A 14,984-nucleotide genomic window follows, 5' to 3' on the forward strand; every position below is an offset into this window, starting at 1 on the left:
TTCCCTCCCGTCCCCCCAGCAGTTCAAATGTGTTAAGTTATTTCCTCCCGATGTGCATGGGTTTTTAAATCTTTATTAATCTTCTTCCCTGTAGCAAATTAAGGACTCCTGTTACTCTGAGGAAGGAAGCGCCACCAAGGACAGGATTTGGGATTTTCCAACCTTCGTTATTTGAACTCCCCTGTAACTTGTTTCTGAACTAGAAACCCACTCACCATGGAGGAGGATGCAGAAGAGGGGGAACTGAATGGACAAACGATGTAATAGGTTTTATGTAATCCACATATAAATAAATTAATCGCCTGATTCGCTTTGAATGCTAATACGATTGGAGTGACAATTGGTCCACCTCCCTCCCAAGTCCTGGACCCCCACCCCCGATTTCCATTCTGATCTATTAAGAAGCATGCTCTGCTCTTCTCAGCCAAGTTTCTCGGCCTCTTTTCCAGCCCCCCTGCATGCCCGCCTCTTCGTCATCCTCACTCAGCCTCAACTTCCCACGGCTAAAGAAACTGCCCAGCGCAGACCCCGTCTCCGGCCTCGCCCGCCCACAACCCTCCCCCCTTGGCAGGAAACCCCTTACTGCGGTCTAAAGTCACTCCGGCCTCTTCCCTCCTCTGACCCTCGCTTCCCACAACTGTTGTCACTCGAGCTGCTCCCTAGTTTCCATTTCCGGGCCGTCCCCGGCCCTGGAGCCTCCTCTCTCCCGGTTTCCGGGCCCCCCATCCCATTTCCGGGGAACCCTTGCCGTCTTCACACCCCCCACCTGCACTTCCGGCCCCCCACTTTCTCGCTTCCTAGACGCCCCCCAAGCTCCAAAGCCCACTTCCGGCCCCCCCGGCCACCACCGGGCTCCCCAAGACCCGCACGCCTTACCCCGGTTCCGTGAAGGGCCCTCCTCATCGCGGGGGGCCGGAGGAGGGACCCAGCTAACCCCCCCCGCTCCCGCCCGGCCCCGGTCTCCCTCGAGCGCCTCGCCCGTCAACCCCCAGCCCGGTCCTTCCGCGGCCCCGCCGCCGCCGCCGCCGCCGCCGGGAGCAGGCCGAGCGGGGGCCGAATCGCGGCGATGACACAACCGGGCTTCCTGGGACTTTCTGTTCCAGCTCCTCCCCACCCCCCCCCCTCGACCGCCCCCCCAACCCCTCGGCACAGCCCCCTCCCCCAAGCCTGGCCCGGCCGCTCGGAACTGCGCCCCAATTACCTAGTTGGGCCCCAAAGTCTCCGGTCCGGACTCGGTGGCGCGGCAGTAACTTCCACTCGCTCCCCCCACCCCCCCCGGCGGCGGCGGCGGCGGCGGCGGCGGCTCCTCGGGTCCCTTCAATTATCAGCTGAGCCGCAGCACCGCGGCCGGCGTGCGCCTCCGCCCGCGACGCCTCCCTCCCCGCCCGTTCCAACACCCTCCGGGAACTATTTTGCCCGCCGGCTCGGGCTGACGAGCTCGTCCGCGGGAAAGGCCCCGCTGCCTACTCGCGGCCCATCACATCGCCCCTCCCTCCCCCACCGCCCCAAGCGACTCTCTCCCAGCGGCCTGAGGTCTCCTCCCGATCCCTTCGAGGGACCAGGAAGGGGAATGTAGGGCTGTGCTTGGTATCCCTCCGCCGGGGTCACCCCCTCCCCTCCATGGTAGCAGGAACTAATTCCCTTTCGGGTCACCGGGGACCAGAGGGTTGAAATTTCACGGGCCAGAGTTCCCTCTGACTCTTGGGAAAGAGGTCGATCACCCCAAGGCAGAAACCCCCTGCTAGCCCAAAAGCGGGGTTCGATTGAAACTAGGGCTTTGGCCCCATGACCCCAATCAAGCCCCGCCCCTTCCTGGTTGTCTTAGCGACGGCGGTGGCGTCCCAAGATGGCGTCGTGGCTGCCGGAGACTCTGTTCGAAATTGTAGGACAAGGCCCAGCGCCGAGCAAAGACTATTACCAGTTATTGGTCACCCGCTCCCAGGCAAGTGCGAGGCGCGGTTTACCCTCTCTAACTCCCTGCCGCTCCGGTGGAGCGCGGAACGCGAGCCGCGCTAGGCCGAGAGCGACTGTGGCCCGCCGGAAGCGTCCGGTCCCAGCTCCGAGCCGGGAGATTTCCCTCGTCACCTCGGCCTCCTCGGCCGGCTCCTCGGGGGCCGGCGTGTCTTTTCCCAACCCCAGCCCGGCTCGACCCTGGCGAGCTTCTTTTGCCTTCCCACATCGCCGCCCGCTCCCTTCCGGCCGCCCGGGGTTCCTACCCGCAGAGTTCCCTCCGCGCGAAGAGAAAAACAGGCGTCCCTGGCTTGCGTGCAGCCTCACCTCCGCGTGGGAAGGAGAGAAAGAAAGACTCAGCCAAGTGTCCCAAGGAGGAGTCGGCAGGGGAGGGGAGAAAGGGACGATCTCTTTTCCAGGGTAGGAGTTAATCATGGGGGGGTTTTTAAATCTCATTGTGGTCTTCACGCGTACCACGACCACATCAAAACTTCCTTATCTCTAGTAGGAATTAATTGTTGAGAGCTTTCCCCTTACCTTCCTGGAGCCCCTTCTATCCCATTGAAAGTGTGCGGGGGGTGGTACAAAAATGTTTCAGCTGCTCTGCGCGTCAGCCCCACCCATGATGACATCTGCTCCACAACAATAAGACCGAGGATTATGGTATCGCTGGAGTAAAGTAACCATCAGCCTATTTTTATGACTACTTTAGCTATTTAAGGTGGGCTTTTGGATGATTTCTTGTGCTCATGAAATGATCAAGTTGAACTGGGCCTTCACTCGGAACACGTTTTCTGATTCCTGGCTGAGCTTAAGCCTGTCACTGAGATAAACCACCTAGTACTTTAATAGATGGTGTTTCTATAAAATGAAATTTAGAACTTTGTATATATTTGTTTTGGTGTAGATATTGAATATTGCATGAATTTTCCCGTGAGCCCTTAAGTGGGCAGAGAATGCTTTTTTTTTTTTTAGCTTTAAAAGCATCTTTTAAAAATAATAAATATTTTATTTTTTTAACCTGAGATTTATAAATATTGCAAGTATATCAATAATAAAACATGATAGCCTGTCATACTTAAATATTTAATTGAACATTTTTGGAAGGGGAATTTTTACACATTAATTGGAATTTTCTTAAACGCTAAAATCCATTTTTTGTACATTTTTAGGACCATTTTCCATTGTCTTAAGATGTATGATCCTAACAATTTTTCACTTTCTAACATTAATGATTGAAAGCAGTAACATCTTACCATATTCATACTTCGTTTTCTATTTTCATCTACCTCACCGAAGTTAAAATGTTCTAATGTTTACAGTTTTTTTCCATAATTTGTCTTTTAAAAATTTTTTTTTGAGGATTTCTTTTTCTTGAAGGTCCGGTATTACAAGTGTACTGTTTGTGTACTGTCATGTCCTGAGCTTCAACAAATGAATACTTGTTTACCTTTTTATTTTAGTAAATTAACCATAAGAGTGCTCCTGGCATTAGTTTTCCCCAAGAATGCTTCTGTTGTTGATGTTCAGACTTTGCTCTGTAGTCTAACTTGGGCACACGCCTTCTTCTAACTACTGTGTTTTATGAAGCCCCCCCCCTCCCCCACCCAAGGATTCTTAAAGCTTTCCCTCTTTTCTTCTTCATTTTCTTTTCCTTTTCTTTCTTTCTTTCGCAGATCAAAAACTGGCTTTCATTTCAGGCCCTATTCTTCATGTCAATTGCTTCTATATAAAATCCTTTTCAGGCTGATTCATTTTCTTTTTTAAGCAGACAGATTATATCCACTACAGTTCTCAAATCTGATTAATTCACTCTCTTTTTAAAGTAAAATTTGTTGTAAAAAATAGTAAGCCAAAAAAACAGTCTTTTCAGTCAACCGACTTGAGAATATGCTATTTTCTGACCACAAGATAATTTTTCTAAGGCTCAGCACAGGAAACCAAACATCCACTAAGAGGTGGTCTGACATAAATAAGTACTAAAAGACTAGAATTAAAATGAGTTTTATAAGATGGACTTTTTCTGGAGTGACTTTCTAAAATTTTTCCTCTCTCTTTCTTCCTTTATTTCCAAAAATGTTGTATATTATTCGAAATATGCCCCAGATTTAGATGGATCTTTCTGTCCCTCTGATTCTCTTTTTTATTCTTTCTCACTGCTTTTACTTTTATTGGCTTTAAATTCAGATAACTAAACATTTGACATGGATATGAAGGCAGATATCTCTCTCATTAGGGTCATACCACCATTCTTATAGTCCAGAATATAAATGTTGTACATAAATATTTTCTTTGCCTTCTTGCTTATACAGTAACATTAAATACATATTTTTATGCTTATAGAGGCATTCCCAGTTAACAACTCGATGCCATGATTTTTTGTTTTTTCCCAAAAAGGCACTTATAGAATATAGTTTGTAATCAATATAGTTTCTCACATTTGATCTTTATAATGATCTGAAGGCTTAGGAGAATCACTGCACTGCTTTCTAAATCAAAGATTTACCCAGTTATATTCACTCTAGTTTTAGTAGTATATATATTTTCTTATATTGGATTCTAATTCTTTGAAAACTACTAGATTCATGGTAAGTTAGAGCTGGAAAGAACCTTGAATATTATTTAGGCAAGGGATACTCCACACTTTGCTTCTAAGAAAGTCTTAAATTGTGTTCCTGAGTGAAGATCCTTTCCTTAATTTAATCAGCAAGTTGGCATTTACTATGGAGATGCAAAATATAAGATTTCTGCCTTCAAAGAATTCATCTTTCATTCCACAAATATGTATTAAGCAACTTTTATGTGCAGGTACTGTTCTGGATGCTGGGGAAACATCAGTGAACCAAACAAAATCCCTCCTCTTGTGGAGCATATAATCTAGGTGAGAGAATATAGTTAGTGATTTGATTCATATAAACACTGAAATGGCTTTTTAAGAACAAAGGAAGTTCATCGCCTAGTTAATGAATAGGACCGATGATTTAAAATCTGAGTCCAGAGGAAGCAAAAATCACTTTAGAGTAGGAGGCTTGGGACGGTACTATTACCAGGCTTTTACTGTTGAAATTCTGTCATCTTCGTTCTCTTGAAGTGGAAGTATTGCTTAAGATAGTCACCCATGGTGACTTAAGCTTAATGTGACAAATACTGGAAAACTGCTAGAAACAGTAACTGTATGCGAAGTAGATGAGAATTGGCAGATTCTTGGACTTGTGTTAAGCAGTCGTCCCAAGAGCACCAATATGTGATGTCACTCCAGCGAATGAAAGGAGGAAGAATGAGTGATAGATTACCTTAATTTGCCTATCTTACTTAAGCTACTAAAAACTCCAGAAAGATACCTAAAGCTAATGTCATCTGAAAAAAAAAAAAAATTCCAAAAGCTCACCCCTCAAAAATAACAAATATTTTTAACGTGCATTAGAGTTGTAGCACTGACAGAAAACACATGAGGTTCCATGCCAGCCTGTGATAGGAAACTGTCCTCTCCAAAGACTTCTGAAAAAGGAATTAAAACTAGATTTAGTGGCTGATGTTTTAGACTTTGCAACAAAGAATCAGGCCGGTACTGTTTCAAACTGCACAGCAATTTTAAAGATTTAAGATTCAAGCACAGCCTAATAAAAATGTTAATACATGCACCCTTTGACCCTGCAAATCCATTTCTAGGATTTTAAATGCAAGAATGCTTTCACCTATGTACTAGGTGAGCAAGAAGTCCACCAGAGTGAAATAATTGTAAAAACATTTTTCCATTAGTGGAAATCTGGTTAAACTGAATCATTCATACCAGAGAATACTATGCAACCTTTTAACAACAATATGATGGATCTCTTTAGTAGACCAGATCTTAAGCAAGAAAAATAAGTTGCTGAGTTAAACATTACCATGATCCCGCTTGAAAAAAGGACCACCGCAATAGTTTTATTTTGTTTTAAATAAATGTCAATGAAATTTAAATAAATGTTAGAGGAAACAGTTGAAGCGCTTCACTCTGAGGGATGGAATTTTGGTTGCTTTCACTTTCTGCATTACATATTTTTGAAAGATCTGAGTTTTTCTACAATGACCATTTATTTTTATAATCCGAGAAAAGCAATAAAAATTGAAAATGAAAATGTGAGTGGATAGCATATTCTCTGAGAAATTGTCCTGCTCTGTACTTGAACTTGCATCTGTTGCACGGGTACCACCTCTGAGCCACCTCCCACATTACATGATGGGCAGCATTAGTAACTGTGTCACCAGAGTCTACTGACTGCGGGGGGGGGGGGGGGGGAGCGGTTCTGATTCAACAAATTTAGAGGGTGCAAGCGGGCTGATGGTTACTTAGGAAATTTTAATGTCTAGAAACTCCTGATTTTACGTGTTTTTGCTTTTTAGTTTTTAATGTAGGTAATAATTACTTTTTTTTTTAAAGATTTTTATTTATTTATTTGAGACAGAGAGAATGAGAGAGAGAGCACATGAGAGAGGGAAGGGTCAGAGGGAGAAGCAGGCTCCCTGCCAAGCAGGGAGCCCGATGCGGGACTCGATCCAGGGACTCCAGGATCATGACCTGAGCCTAAGTCAGTCGCTTAACCAACTGAGCCACCCAGGCGCCCCGGTAATAATTACTTTTGAGAAAGTAAAGGATTATCTTCTCTTGTTTTGTTGGGGGTGAGATAGTACTAATGAACTATTAGAGAACAGAACTTGTCAAGTAAATTAAAATTATATTAACTAGACACCAGGTTGCACATTTTGGAAGGAGGATGAGGTGCAGTCAAATTGATATCGTGATGGTATTTCCCCAGGGGACCCAGGAACTCCTAAATCATCCTCTGCTCTAGCCCCGCTCCCCACATAAGGTCCCCAAGAGTAACATACATGGAGAAGATAAAGCAAAGGAGCATAAAACATACATTCCTTTTTTGTTTCTGGTTACTCTTTCCTTGTCCCTAAGGGAATGTCTCCCACTGATAGACTGAATGTTTCTGCAGATGTCAAGCTATTTCGCCCATTCAGCCACAGCCAAAACGTTGCTACACACAACGACTGCTGCTCCTTTTAAAGTCCAGAATTCAGTGGAATGCTTGCATTTGCTCATTTTCCTCTTCCCTGTTACTTAAGATCGACTTCTCCCCTTTTGGGGGGCTGGCTCTTTGTCTCCCAAAGTTCCTCATTTTTCCCTCTGCTGTTAAATAGAGGCTTTTCCCTTCCTCACTCTTAGAACTTTCAGCCCAGCCCTGCTCGAGGCCCTCCTCAAGAGTGTTTTGGTTTTCCCTCCTGCTCTTTCCGACAGCAGCACCTGCAGTGAACACCCTTCCCTGCCCTACAGGTTTGGCCAGGTGTTCATGCCTACTGCATTATCCTTCTAGTCCTCAGATCTGACACATTTCAGAAAAATGATTCCCAACCTGTGACACTCCAGGATGTACCCAATTCCAGCTGTGAAATTGCTTTTGATCAGAAATTTAAATTCCTTTTAGTTTTTCAAAGTGACGTGCACCTTTTGGGAGAGAGGGATAAAATAATACAAATAAGGGGTTAAATTCTTAAAAATGACAATATTCAGTGCTCTACCATATTATAACCCAGTTGTCAAGTGGCTCCTAAACCCTCATTTCAAAATTACATGACAGCCTGACAGAGCTCCAGTATCTTCTTTTCTCAGGTAAATCGTTCATTCAGCATCTGTGAGCACCTGCTCCATCTGGGCAGTTAATTTGGTCTCACCCTACATTGACACATATTTGTCTCCTAATTATATGGGGCAGTAGAGCACTTAATTGGGAGTCACTGAGTCATGGATTCTTTTATTCCTCCTGCTGTCTGTAAGCTCTTGACCTGGGGCAAGGCACTTAATTTGTCTGGGCCCCAGTTGTCTCATCAACATTATAAGGTTACCACTCCAAGAGATCACAAAGGTTTATTCCATTTCTAAAATGCTATTTTGCATATAAGTAGTGTTTCATCCTGGAAAAAGTACTAGATTTTTTTTTATATATATAGATTTGCATTGAAGATTCTGTATTAGTAGCTATGTGACCTATATAAGTCTTTAGCTGCCTGAGGTTCCATTTCTTCATCCATAAAATGAACAATTCAGCTCTTGGCTATTTCACAGATGTGGTAAGAACAGATACATATAAAAAGCACTCCAGGCCAGTGTTTCTCAAAGAGAGCTTGTATGATCAAATAAGATTGGAAAATCCTGGGTTAAACAATCTATTTTCTTCTCTTCTCCGGAATTTGTCAGAGCCTTAAAATCCTGCTGTCCACCATGAATCTCTCAAGAGGAGACTGTACCATGGAGCTTTTCCTATAGGCTTGTGACTGTGGAACCCTTTTATCTCTGAGCAACTCAGGAGCTGAGGTTTTGGGGAATGCTAACTGGAAAATAGCCAGCAGTGTGCCTGGTACAAGAGCAGCAAATACTGAAGAAATGTTTAAATATTTACATTGTATTGTCTTCTTCCAATGCCAAATCAGCCATATTTCACCTTTTTTTTTTTTTTTAAGATTTTATTTATTTATCTGAGAGAGAGAGAAAATGCGAGCGGGGGGAGGGGCAGAGGGAGAAGCAGGCTCCCCCCCTGAGCAATGACCCCGGATGTGGGACCCGATCCCAGGATTCTGGGATCATGACCCGGGCTGAAGGCAGACACTTAACTGACTGAGCCACCCAGACACCCCTAAATTTCACCTTTTCCATAAAAATGATTATAGAAACTCTTGACTCCTATTTTATTTCTATTTTTTTTATTTTTACACTTAGCTTGTATTTCCACAAAAATACCTATTGGTGTTTTGATTGGGATTGCAATGGATATATAGCTCCATTTATGGTGAATTGACATCTTTACAATATCAAGTTTCCAATCCACAAATATAGTATATCCTTCTTTTTAGAAGTTTTTTTTTAAGTATTCCTTAATTTTGGTTAGGGATTTCTTATAATATAGAAATCTTACATATATTTTGTTAGATTTTTAGGTGTTTGACTAAAGTTATATTGCTTCTTAAAATTGTATTTTCTATTTGTAGCTACTAATAAAAACAGTTGATTTTTGCTTCTAGTAAATATCCTTATATCTGGTGATCTTACCAAGCCACTTACTAATTTTAATACTTCATATTTTTTTAGATTTTCTGACACATTCATGTCCTCTGTGAATAGTGACATATTTCTTCCTTTCTAATCCTCATATCTTATTTGTCCTTGCCTTATGACATTGGCTAGGACTTCCACTAAAATGTTGAAGAAAGAAGATGACACCAGGCATTCTTGTCTTGTTCCTAGACTTATGGGGAAGGCTTTTGGTATTTTGCCATAGAGTATGATGTGTGCTGTAGGTTTTTTCAAATCAGGTTTAAGGTATTTCCTTTTATTTCAAGGTTGTAGAAAGTTTCTATTCTGAATGGATAATTTTTAAAAAATAAAAAAACAAAAAACAAAAAAAGGTCTTAGCTATATACTAAAATTCAAGGTTGCTGTTTTTCTTTAAATTATTATTGAGGTTATTATAAACTGAGCGCTTCCTGGCTCCAGGACCACCATACTCAGCATTCCTTAAAGAACATCCATCATTTTCTCATGCTGTCCCTGTGAATTTGGCCCCAGTCATGTGAGTCACTTCCTGTCAGACCCCCACATCCAAATTCTCCCCCTCCTTTGAGTCTCATCTAAAATGCCTGCTTACGGGCGCCTGGGTGGCTCAGATGGTTGAGCGTCTGCCTTCGGCTCAGGTCATGATCTCAGGGTCCTGGGATTGAGGCCCGCATCGGGCTCCCTGCTCCTTCGGAGCCTGCTTCTCCCTCTGCCTCTCTCTCTCTCTCTCTGTCTCTAATGAATAAATAAATAAAAATCTTAAAAAAATAATAATAATAAAAAATAAAATAAAATGCCTGCTTAAGGGGCAACTGGGTGGCTCATCAGCTAAGCGTCTGACTCTTAATTTCCCTTCAGGTCATGATTTCAGGGTTGTGAGATCGAGCCCCATGTCCAGCCCTGCGCTGTGCTTGGAGCCTGCTTAAGATTTTCTCTCTCTCTCTTCCTCTGCCCCTCCTTTCCCAATCCCTCCAATAAAAATAAATAAATAAAAAATAAAATGCCCACTTAACATTTGAAATCAGTGGGGAAATGAAGAACCATTGAATAATTACTGTAACAACTGGCTATCAAAAAAGCCACAAAATAGAAAAAATTAACTAAATCCCTATCTCATACTATTAAAAATATTTTATATGGATTGAAGAAGTATATGTTATACACACAAACATACACTAGGAAAGTATCATAAGAAAATAAGGGAGAATATTATTTGAGTCTGGAAGTAGAGTCTACATAAAACTCAAATCTGGAACCCATAAAGGAAAAGAATGGCAGACCAAGTACACTTAAAATAAAGTTTGGGGATGCCTGGGTGGCTCAGTCGGTTAAGTGTCTGCCTTCGGCTCAGGTCATTATCCCAGGGTCCTGGGATCCAGTCCCACTTCGGGCTCCTTGCTCACCAGGGAGCCTGCTTCTCCCTCTGCCTGCCACTCCCAAATTAAGAAAACAATTCCATTTATAATTATGTCAAAAAGATTTAAAGTACCAATAAATAAATTTAACCAAGGAGGTGAAAGACCTGTACATTGAAAACTACAAGACATTAGTGAAAGAAATTGAAGAAGACACAAATAAATGGAAAGATATTCCATATTCATGGATTGGAAGAATTAATACTGTTAAAATATACGTGTTACTCAAAGCAATATACGTATTCAGTGCAATCCCTATTGAAATTCTAATGGCATTTTTCACAGAAATAGAACAAACAGTCCTAAAATTTGTATGAATTCATAAAAGACCCTGAATGGCCAAACCAATCTTGATTTAGAAAAACAAAGCTGGAAGTGTCATACTCCCTGATTTCAAACTGTATTGTAAAGCTATAGTAATTAAAACAGTGTGGTATTGGCACAAAAATAGGCAGATCAATGGATCAGAATAGAGAGCCCAGAAATAAACCCACACATGTATGGTCATTTAATTTATGACAAAGGAGACAAGAATATACACTGGGGAAAGGACAGTTTCTTCAATAAATGATGTTAGGAAAATTAGTCACATGCAAAAGAATGAAAATAGACCACTCTCTTATACCATACACAAACTCAAAATGGACTAAAGACAAATGTAAGACCTGCAACCATAAAAATCCTGAGAGAAAACAGAGGCAGTAAGCTTCTTGACATAAGTCTTGGTGATGACTTTTTCAATCTGACACCCAAAGCAAAAGCAAAAATGTAAACAAGTGGGACTACATCAAACTTAAAAGCTTCAACATAGCAAAGGAAGCCATCAACAAAATGAAAGGGAAATGTACTGAACGAGAGAAGACATTTGCAAATGATATATCTGATAAGGGACTAATATCCACAATATATAAAGAACTCATACAACTCAATAGCAAAAAACAAAAACAAATCCAATTTTTCAGTGGGCAGAAGATACGGATAGACATTTTTCCGAGGAAGACATACCAATGGCCAAGAGGTACACAAAAAGATGCTCTACATTTAATCATCAGGGAAATACAGATCAAAACAACAATGAAATACTGCCTCATTCCTGTCTGAATGGCTAGTTTCAAAAAGACAATAAGTGTTGCTGAAAATGTGGAGAAAAGGAAGCCCTTGTGTGCTGTTGGTGAGAAACAGTATGGAGATTCTTCAAAAAATTAAAAATAGAACTACCATATGAGCAATTCGACTTCTGGGTGTTTATCCAAGGAAAACAAAAATACTAATTCAAAAGACATGCACCCCCATGTTCATTGCAGCATTATTTATAATAGCCAAGATATGGAAACAACTTAAGTGTCTACCATTGGACAAGTGGACAAAGATGTTGTAGTACACACACACACACACACACACACACACACACCCCAGAATATTATTCAGCCATAAAAAAGAAGAAATCTTGCTATTTGTAACAACATAGATGGACCCAGAGGGTATTATGCTAAATGAAATAAGGCAGACAGAAAAAGACAAATACTATATGATCTCTCTTATATGTGAAATTTAATATATATATTTATATAAATATATATAAATATCAAAGTACACACACACACACACACATATATATATACCAAGCTCACAGATATAACAGATTGGTAGTTGCCAGAGGCAGGGGTTTGGAATTGGGAGAAATGGGTGATTTTTTGTTTTTTTTAGTTTAAATAAATTGATTTTTTTTTTTTTAATAAATAACCTATGCTAGTATTCTAACATCTACGTAATATTTAGAATTTCTAGGGGCACCCAGGTGGCTCAGTCGGTTGGGCATCTGCCTTCAGCTCAGGTCATGATATCAGGATCCTGAGATTGAGTCCCGTGTCAGGCTCCTCCCTAGCAGGGGAGTCTGCTGCTCCCTCTGCTCCTCTCCCCCACTCATGCTCTCTCTCTCAAAAATAAATAAAATCTTAAAAATGTATGTTTAGAAGTTCTAAATGGCTTATAGAATTATTTAGGGATTTGGAGAGATTGGTTGACAGTCTTCACTTTCAAAAATCTTCACTGTGGGGGCGCCTGGGTGGCTCAGTCAGTTAAGCATCTGCCTTCGGCTCAGGTCATGATCCCAGGGTCCTGGGATGGAACCCCGTGTCAGGCTCCCTGCTCAGTGGGGAGTGCTTCTCCTCCCTCTGCCCCTCCCCCTGGCTGTGCTCTCTCTCCCTCTCTTTCTCAAATAAATAAAATATTTTAAAAAGAAAAATCTTCACTGTGGGGTTAAAGTATGATTTAGCATTGAAATAGACCTGATTACTTAAGTAAAAAATCAGTTTGTTGTTTTGCTTTGTTTTGTTTTACTGAAGGTCTCAATGAACAGTTATTCACCTAAGAACCATATTAAAATCCACAATCAAATAGAATTTGCTTGATCCCTCTAAAGCCACCTCTTAATAACAAACCTAATCATTATAATAATATTCAACATTATTGAGTGCTTGTAACAGGTGAGGCATTTAATTCTTGCAACAACCTTATAAAATGGGTACCATTGTTATATAGATGAGAAACTGGGATTTAGAGAGTTTAAAGTAAATTGCCTGGGATCTGTACATTATGGTCAAGCAGAGAATAACCTTTGGCTGGCCTTACTCTGTCTGGGCTTTTCCCAAATGCTACAGCTACATCTCAGCTTCGTTTCCATTTTAAAAAAAGAAAAAGAATTTTTCAATGAAAACAATGAATGACTCAGAATGATTCAGAGATTAATATCCAATAAATTACTCTTGAAGTACTCTTTCTCTTCAAGTTGCCACCTTAAAAAAAAAAAAAAAATCACATCCTTGACCCTACATCCCTTTCTGTTCTTATTCTTTTCCTTCACAAAGTACTCACTGCTTCCATGGCCCTTTCTCTCATTCATTCCTTAAGACAACTCTTACCTCCCCCTCTTACTCCTGTTATGTTACTTAATAACTCTATAATTGCCAAATCTAAAGGATATCTTACAACCGTTCATGCTGTTAATCAGTCTTGTCTTTTTTTTTTAAAGATTTTATTTATTTATTTGACAGAGAGAGACACAGAGAGAGAGGCAACACAAGCAGGAGGAGTGGGAGAGGGAGAAGCAGGCTTCCCGCTGAGCAGGGAGCCCGATGCGGGGCTCGATCCCAGGACCCTGGGATCATGACCTGAGCCGAAGGCAGACGCTTAACGACTGAGCCACCCAGGCGCCCCTAATCAGCCTTTTCTTGAAATGCTTCCCTTCTTTATATAGCCCATGGATTCTTATTTCCAGGTTCTTCTGGGTTTATGGCAACTCAAATGCTGCTTGCCTTTATGCCCACATTAATGTTGCTGTTTCTCAGTCTATATTTGTGCCTTAGTTTTTTTCAATCTATTAAAAAAAAAAGGTCATTGGGGTAGGCCCTAATCCAATATGGTGTCCTTATAAGAAGAGATTAGGACACAGATATGCACAGACAGAAGACCATGTAAAGACACAGAGAAAAGATAGCCATTTACAAGCCATGGAGAAAAGATTCAGAAGCAGCCAACCTGCCAGCACCTTGACTTCTATGTTACAGAACTATGAGAAAATAAATTTATGTTTAAGCCATCCAGTCTGTGGTACTGTGTTAGAACAACTCTAGCAGAATAATACAATTTCTAAAGTTAAAGGATGACCTGAATTAAAGCTTAAAAAAAAAAAAAAAAAAAACCAACTTGGACACAGATACGTGAATACTCATGGAGAGAAAAGCCTTGTCAGACTCATTCTTTATGACATTGAAAGGGGGATTTGGAAGACTTGATGCAGTCTATTTTGATTTTTAACGTGTTTAAAATTATAATCCATAGAAAACACTCACCCATGTATTAGGGAATCAGATTACAACCATCCTACAAAGGCTCACTGGACAGAGGACCAAACTCAGAGCATGGTTATGAAAATACATGCTAACTTGGAGAATGGGGTTGAGGACAAAGTGGCCAGTAATCTAGGAAAGAAAAAGAAGAAACATAGCCATTAAATTTGTTTTAAAACCCATCTGCTAAAATGGTGTCAATTTTAGAGAATAGGATTGGCATTATTAATGTAGAATCCTTACTAATGTGGACAAATTGTAAGAGAGTCACAGAATTTTGATTAAGAGTGTCAAGTACTTGGGGCAGAGCAATAATTACTAAAAGGGAGTCCTTGCTCTGTAATCTTCCTCAGTCTGGCTGATAGGTATTTTAGGAGTGATTATCAAGCAATGAAATAAGAAAATAGCCCTGCAAGGAGTAGAGGCACCATAATGGGAGACAGGAATAGAAGTACAGACATCAGGAACCATAAGGTCATCTTCCAGTTATGCCTATAACTAGCCAGTCCCTGGGCCCCATTTTTAAGCTCTAGATTCTAGACTAAAGAATGTAGAGTTTAGTGATGCCTGGGTGGCTCAGTTGGTTAAGCGTCTGCCTTTGGCTCAGGGTCATGATCCTGGGGTCCTGGGATCGAGCCCCACATTGGGCTCCATGCTCGGCAGGGGGCCTGCTTCTCC

The 14,984-nt window shown here is 41.6% G+C and overlaps 2 protein-coding genes across 18 annotated transcripts in view; one reads left to right on the forward strand and one right to left on the reverse strand.

Moving 5' to 3' along the window:
- TRIP12 (thyroid hormone receptor interactor 12) overlaps positions 1-2,584 on the reverse strand; it is a 141,892-nt gene extending 139,308 nt beyond the window's left edge. For 13 of the 17 annotated variants that reach the window (XM_045867792.3, XM_045867793.3, XM_045867791.3 and 10 more), the window contains exon 1: positions 1,202-1,360. The gene's annotated coding sequence lies outside the window, so the exon portion shown is untranslated. Of the gene's footprint in view, positions 1-583; positions 606-876; positions 1,014-1,201; positions 1,361-2,216; positions 2,285-2,487 lie in introns of those variants that run through there. The other 4 variants (XM_064587208.1, XM_064587207.1, XM_045867778.3 and 1 more) reach the window with 4 other exon arrangements.
- Positions 1,611-14,984, forward strand: part of FBXO36 (F-box protein 36) — a 90,735-nt gene continuing 77,361 nt past the window's right edge. Inside the window, exon 1 of the mRNA XM_045867796.3 lies at positions 1,611-1,942. Within this exon, the coding sequence (XP_045723752.1) occupies positions 1,847-1,942 (96 nt within the window). The 5' untranslated portion in view covers positions 1,611-1,846. The remainder of the gene's footprint in view (positions 1,943-14,984) is intronic.

Source organism: Mirounga angustirostris, unplaced genomic scaffold, assembly GCF_029215605.1.
Source record: "Mirounga angustirostris isolate CCGP_5_RB_7025 unplaced genomic scaffold, mMirAng1.0.hap1 SCAF_3, whole genome shotgun sequence".
NCBI classification, from domain to species: domain Eukaryota; kingdom Metazoa; phylum Chordata; class Mammalia; order Carnivora; family Phocidae; genus Mirounga; species Mirounga angustirostris.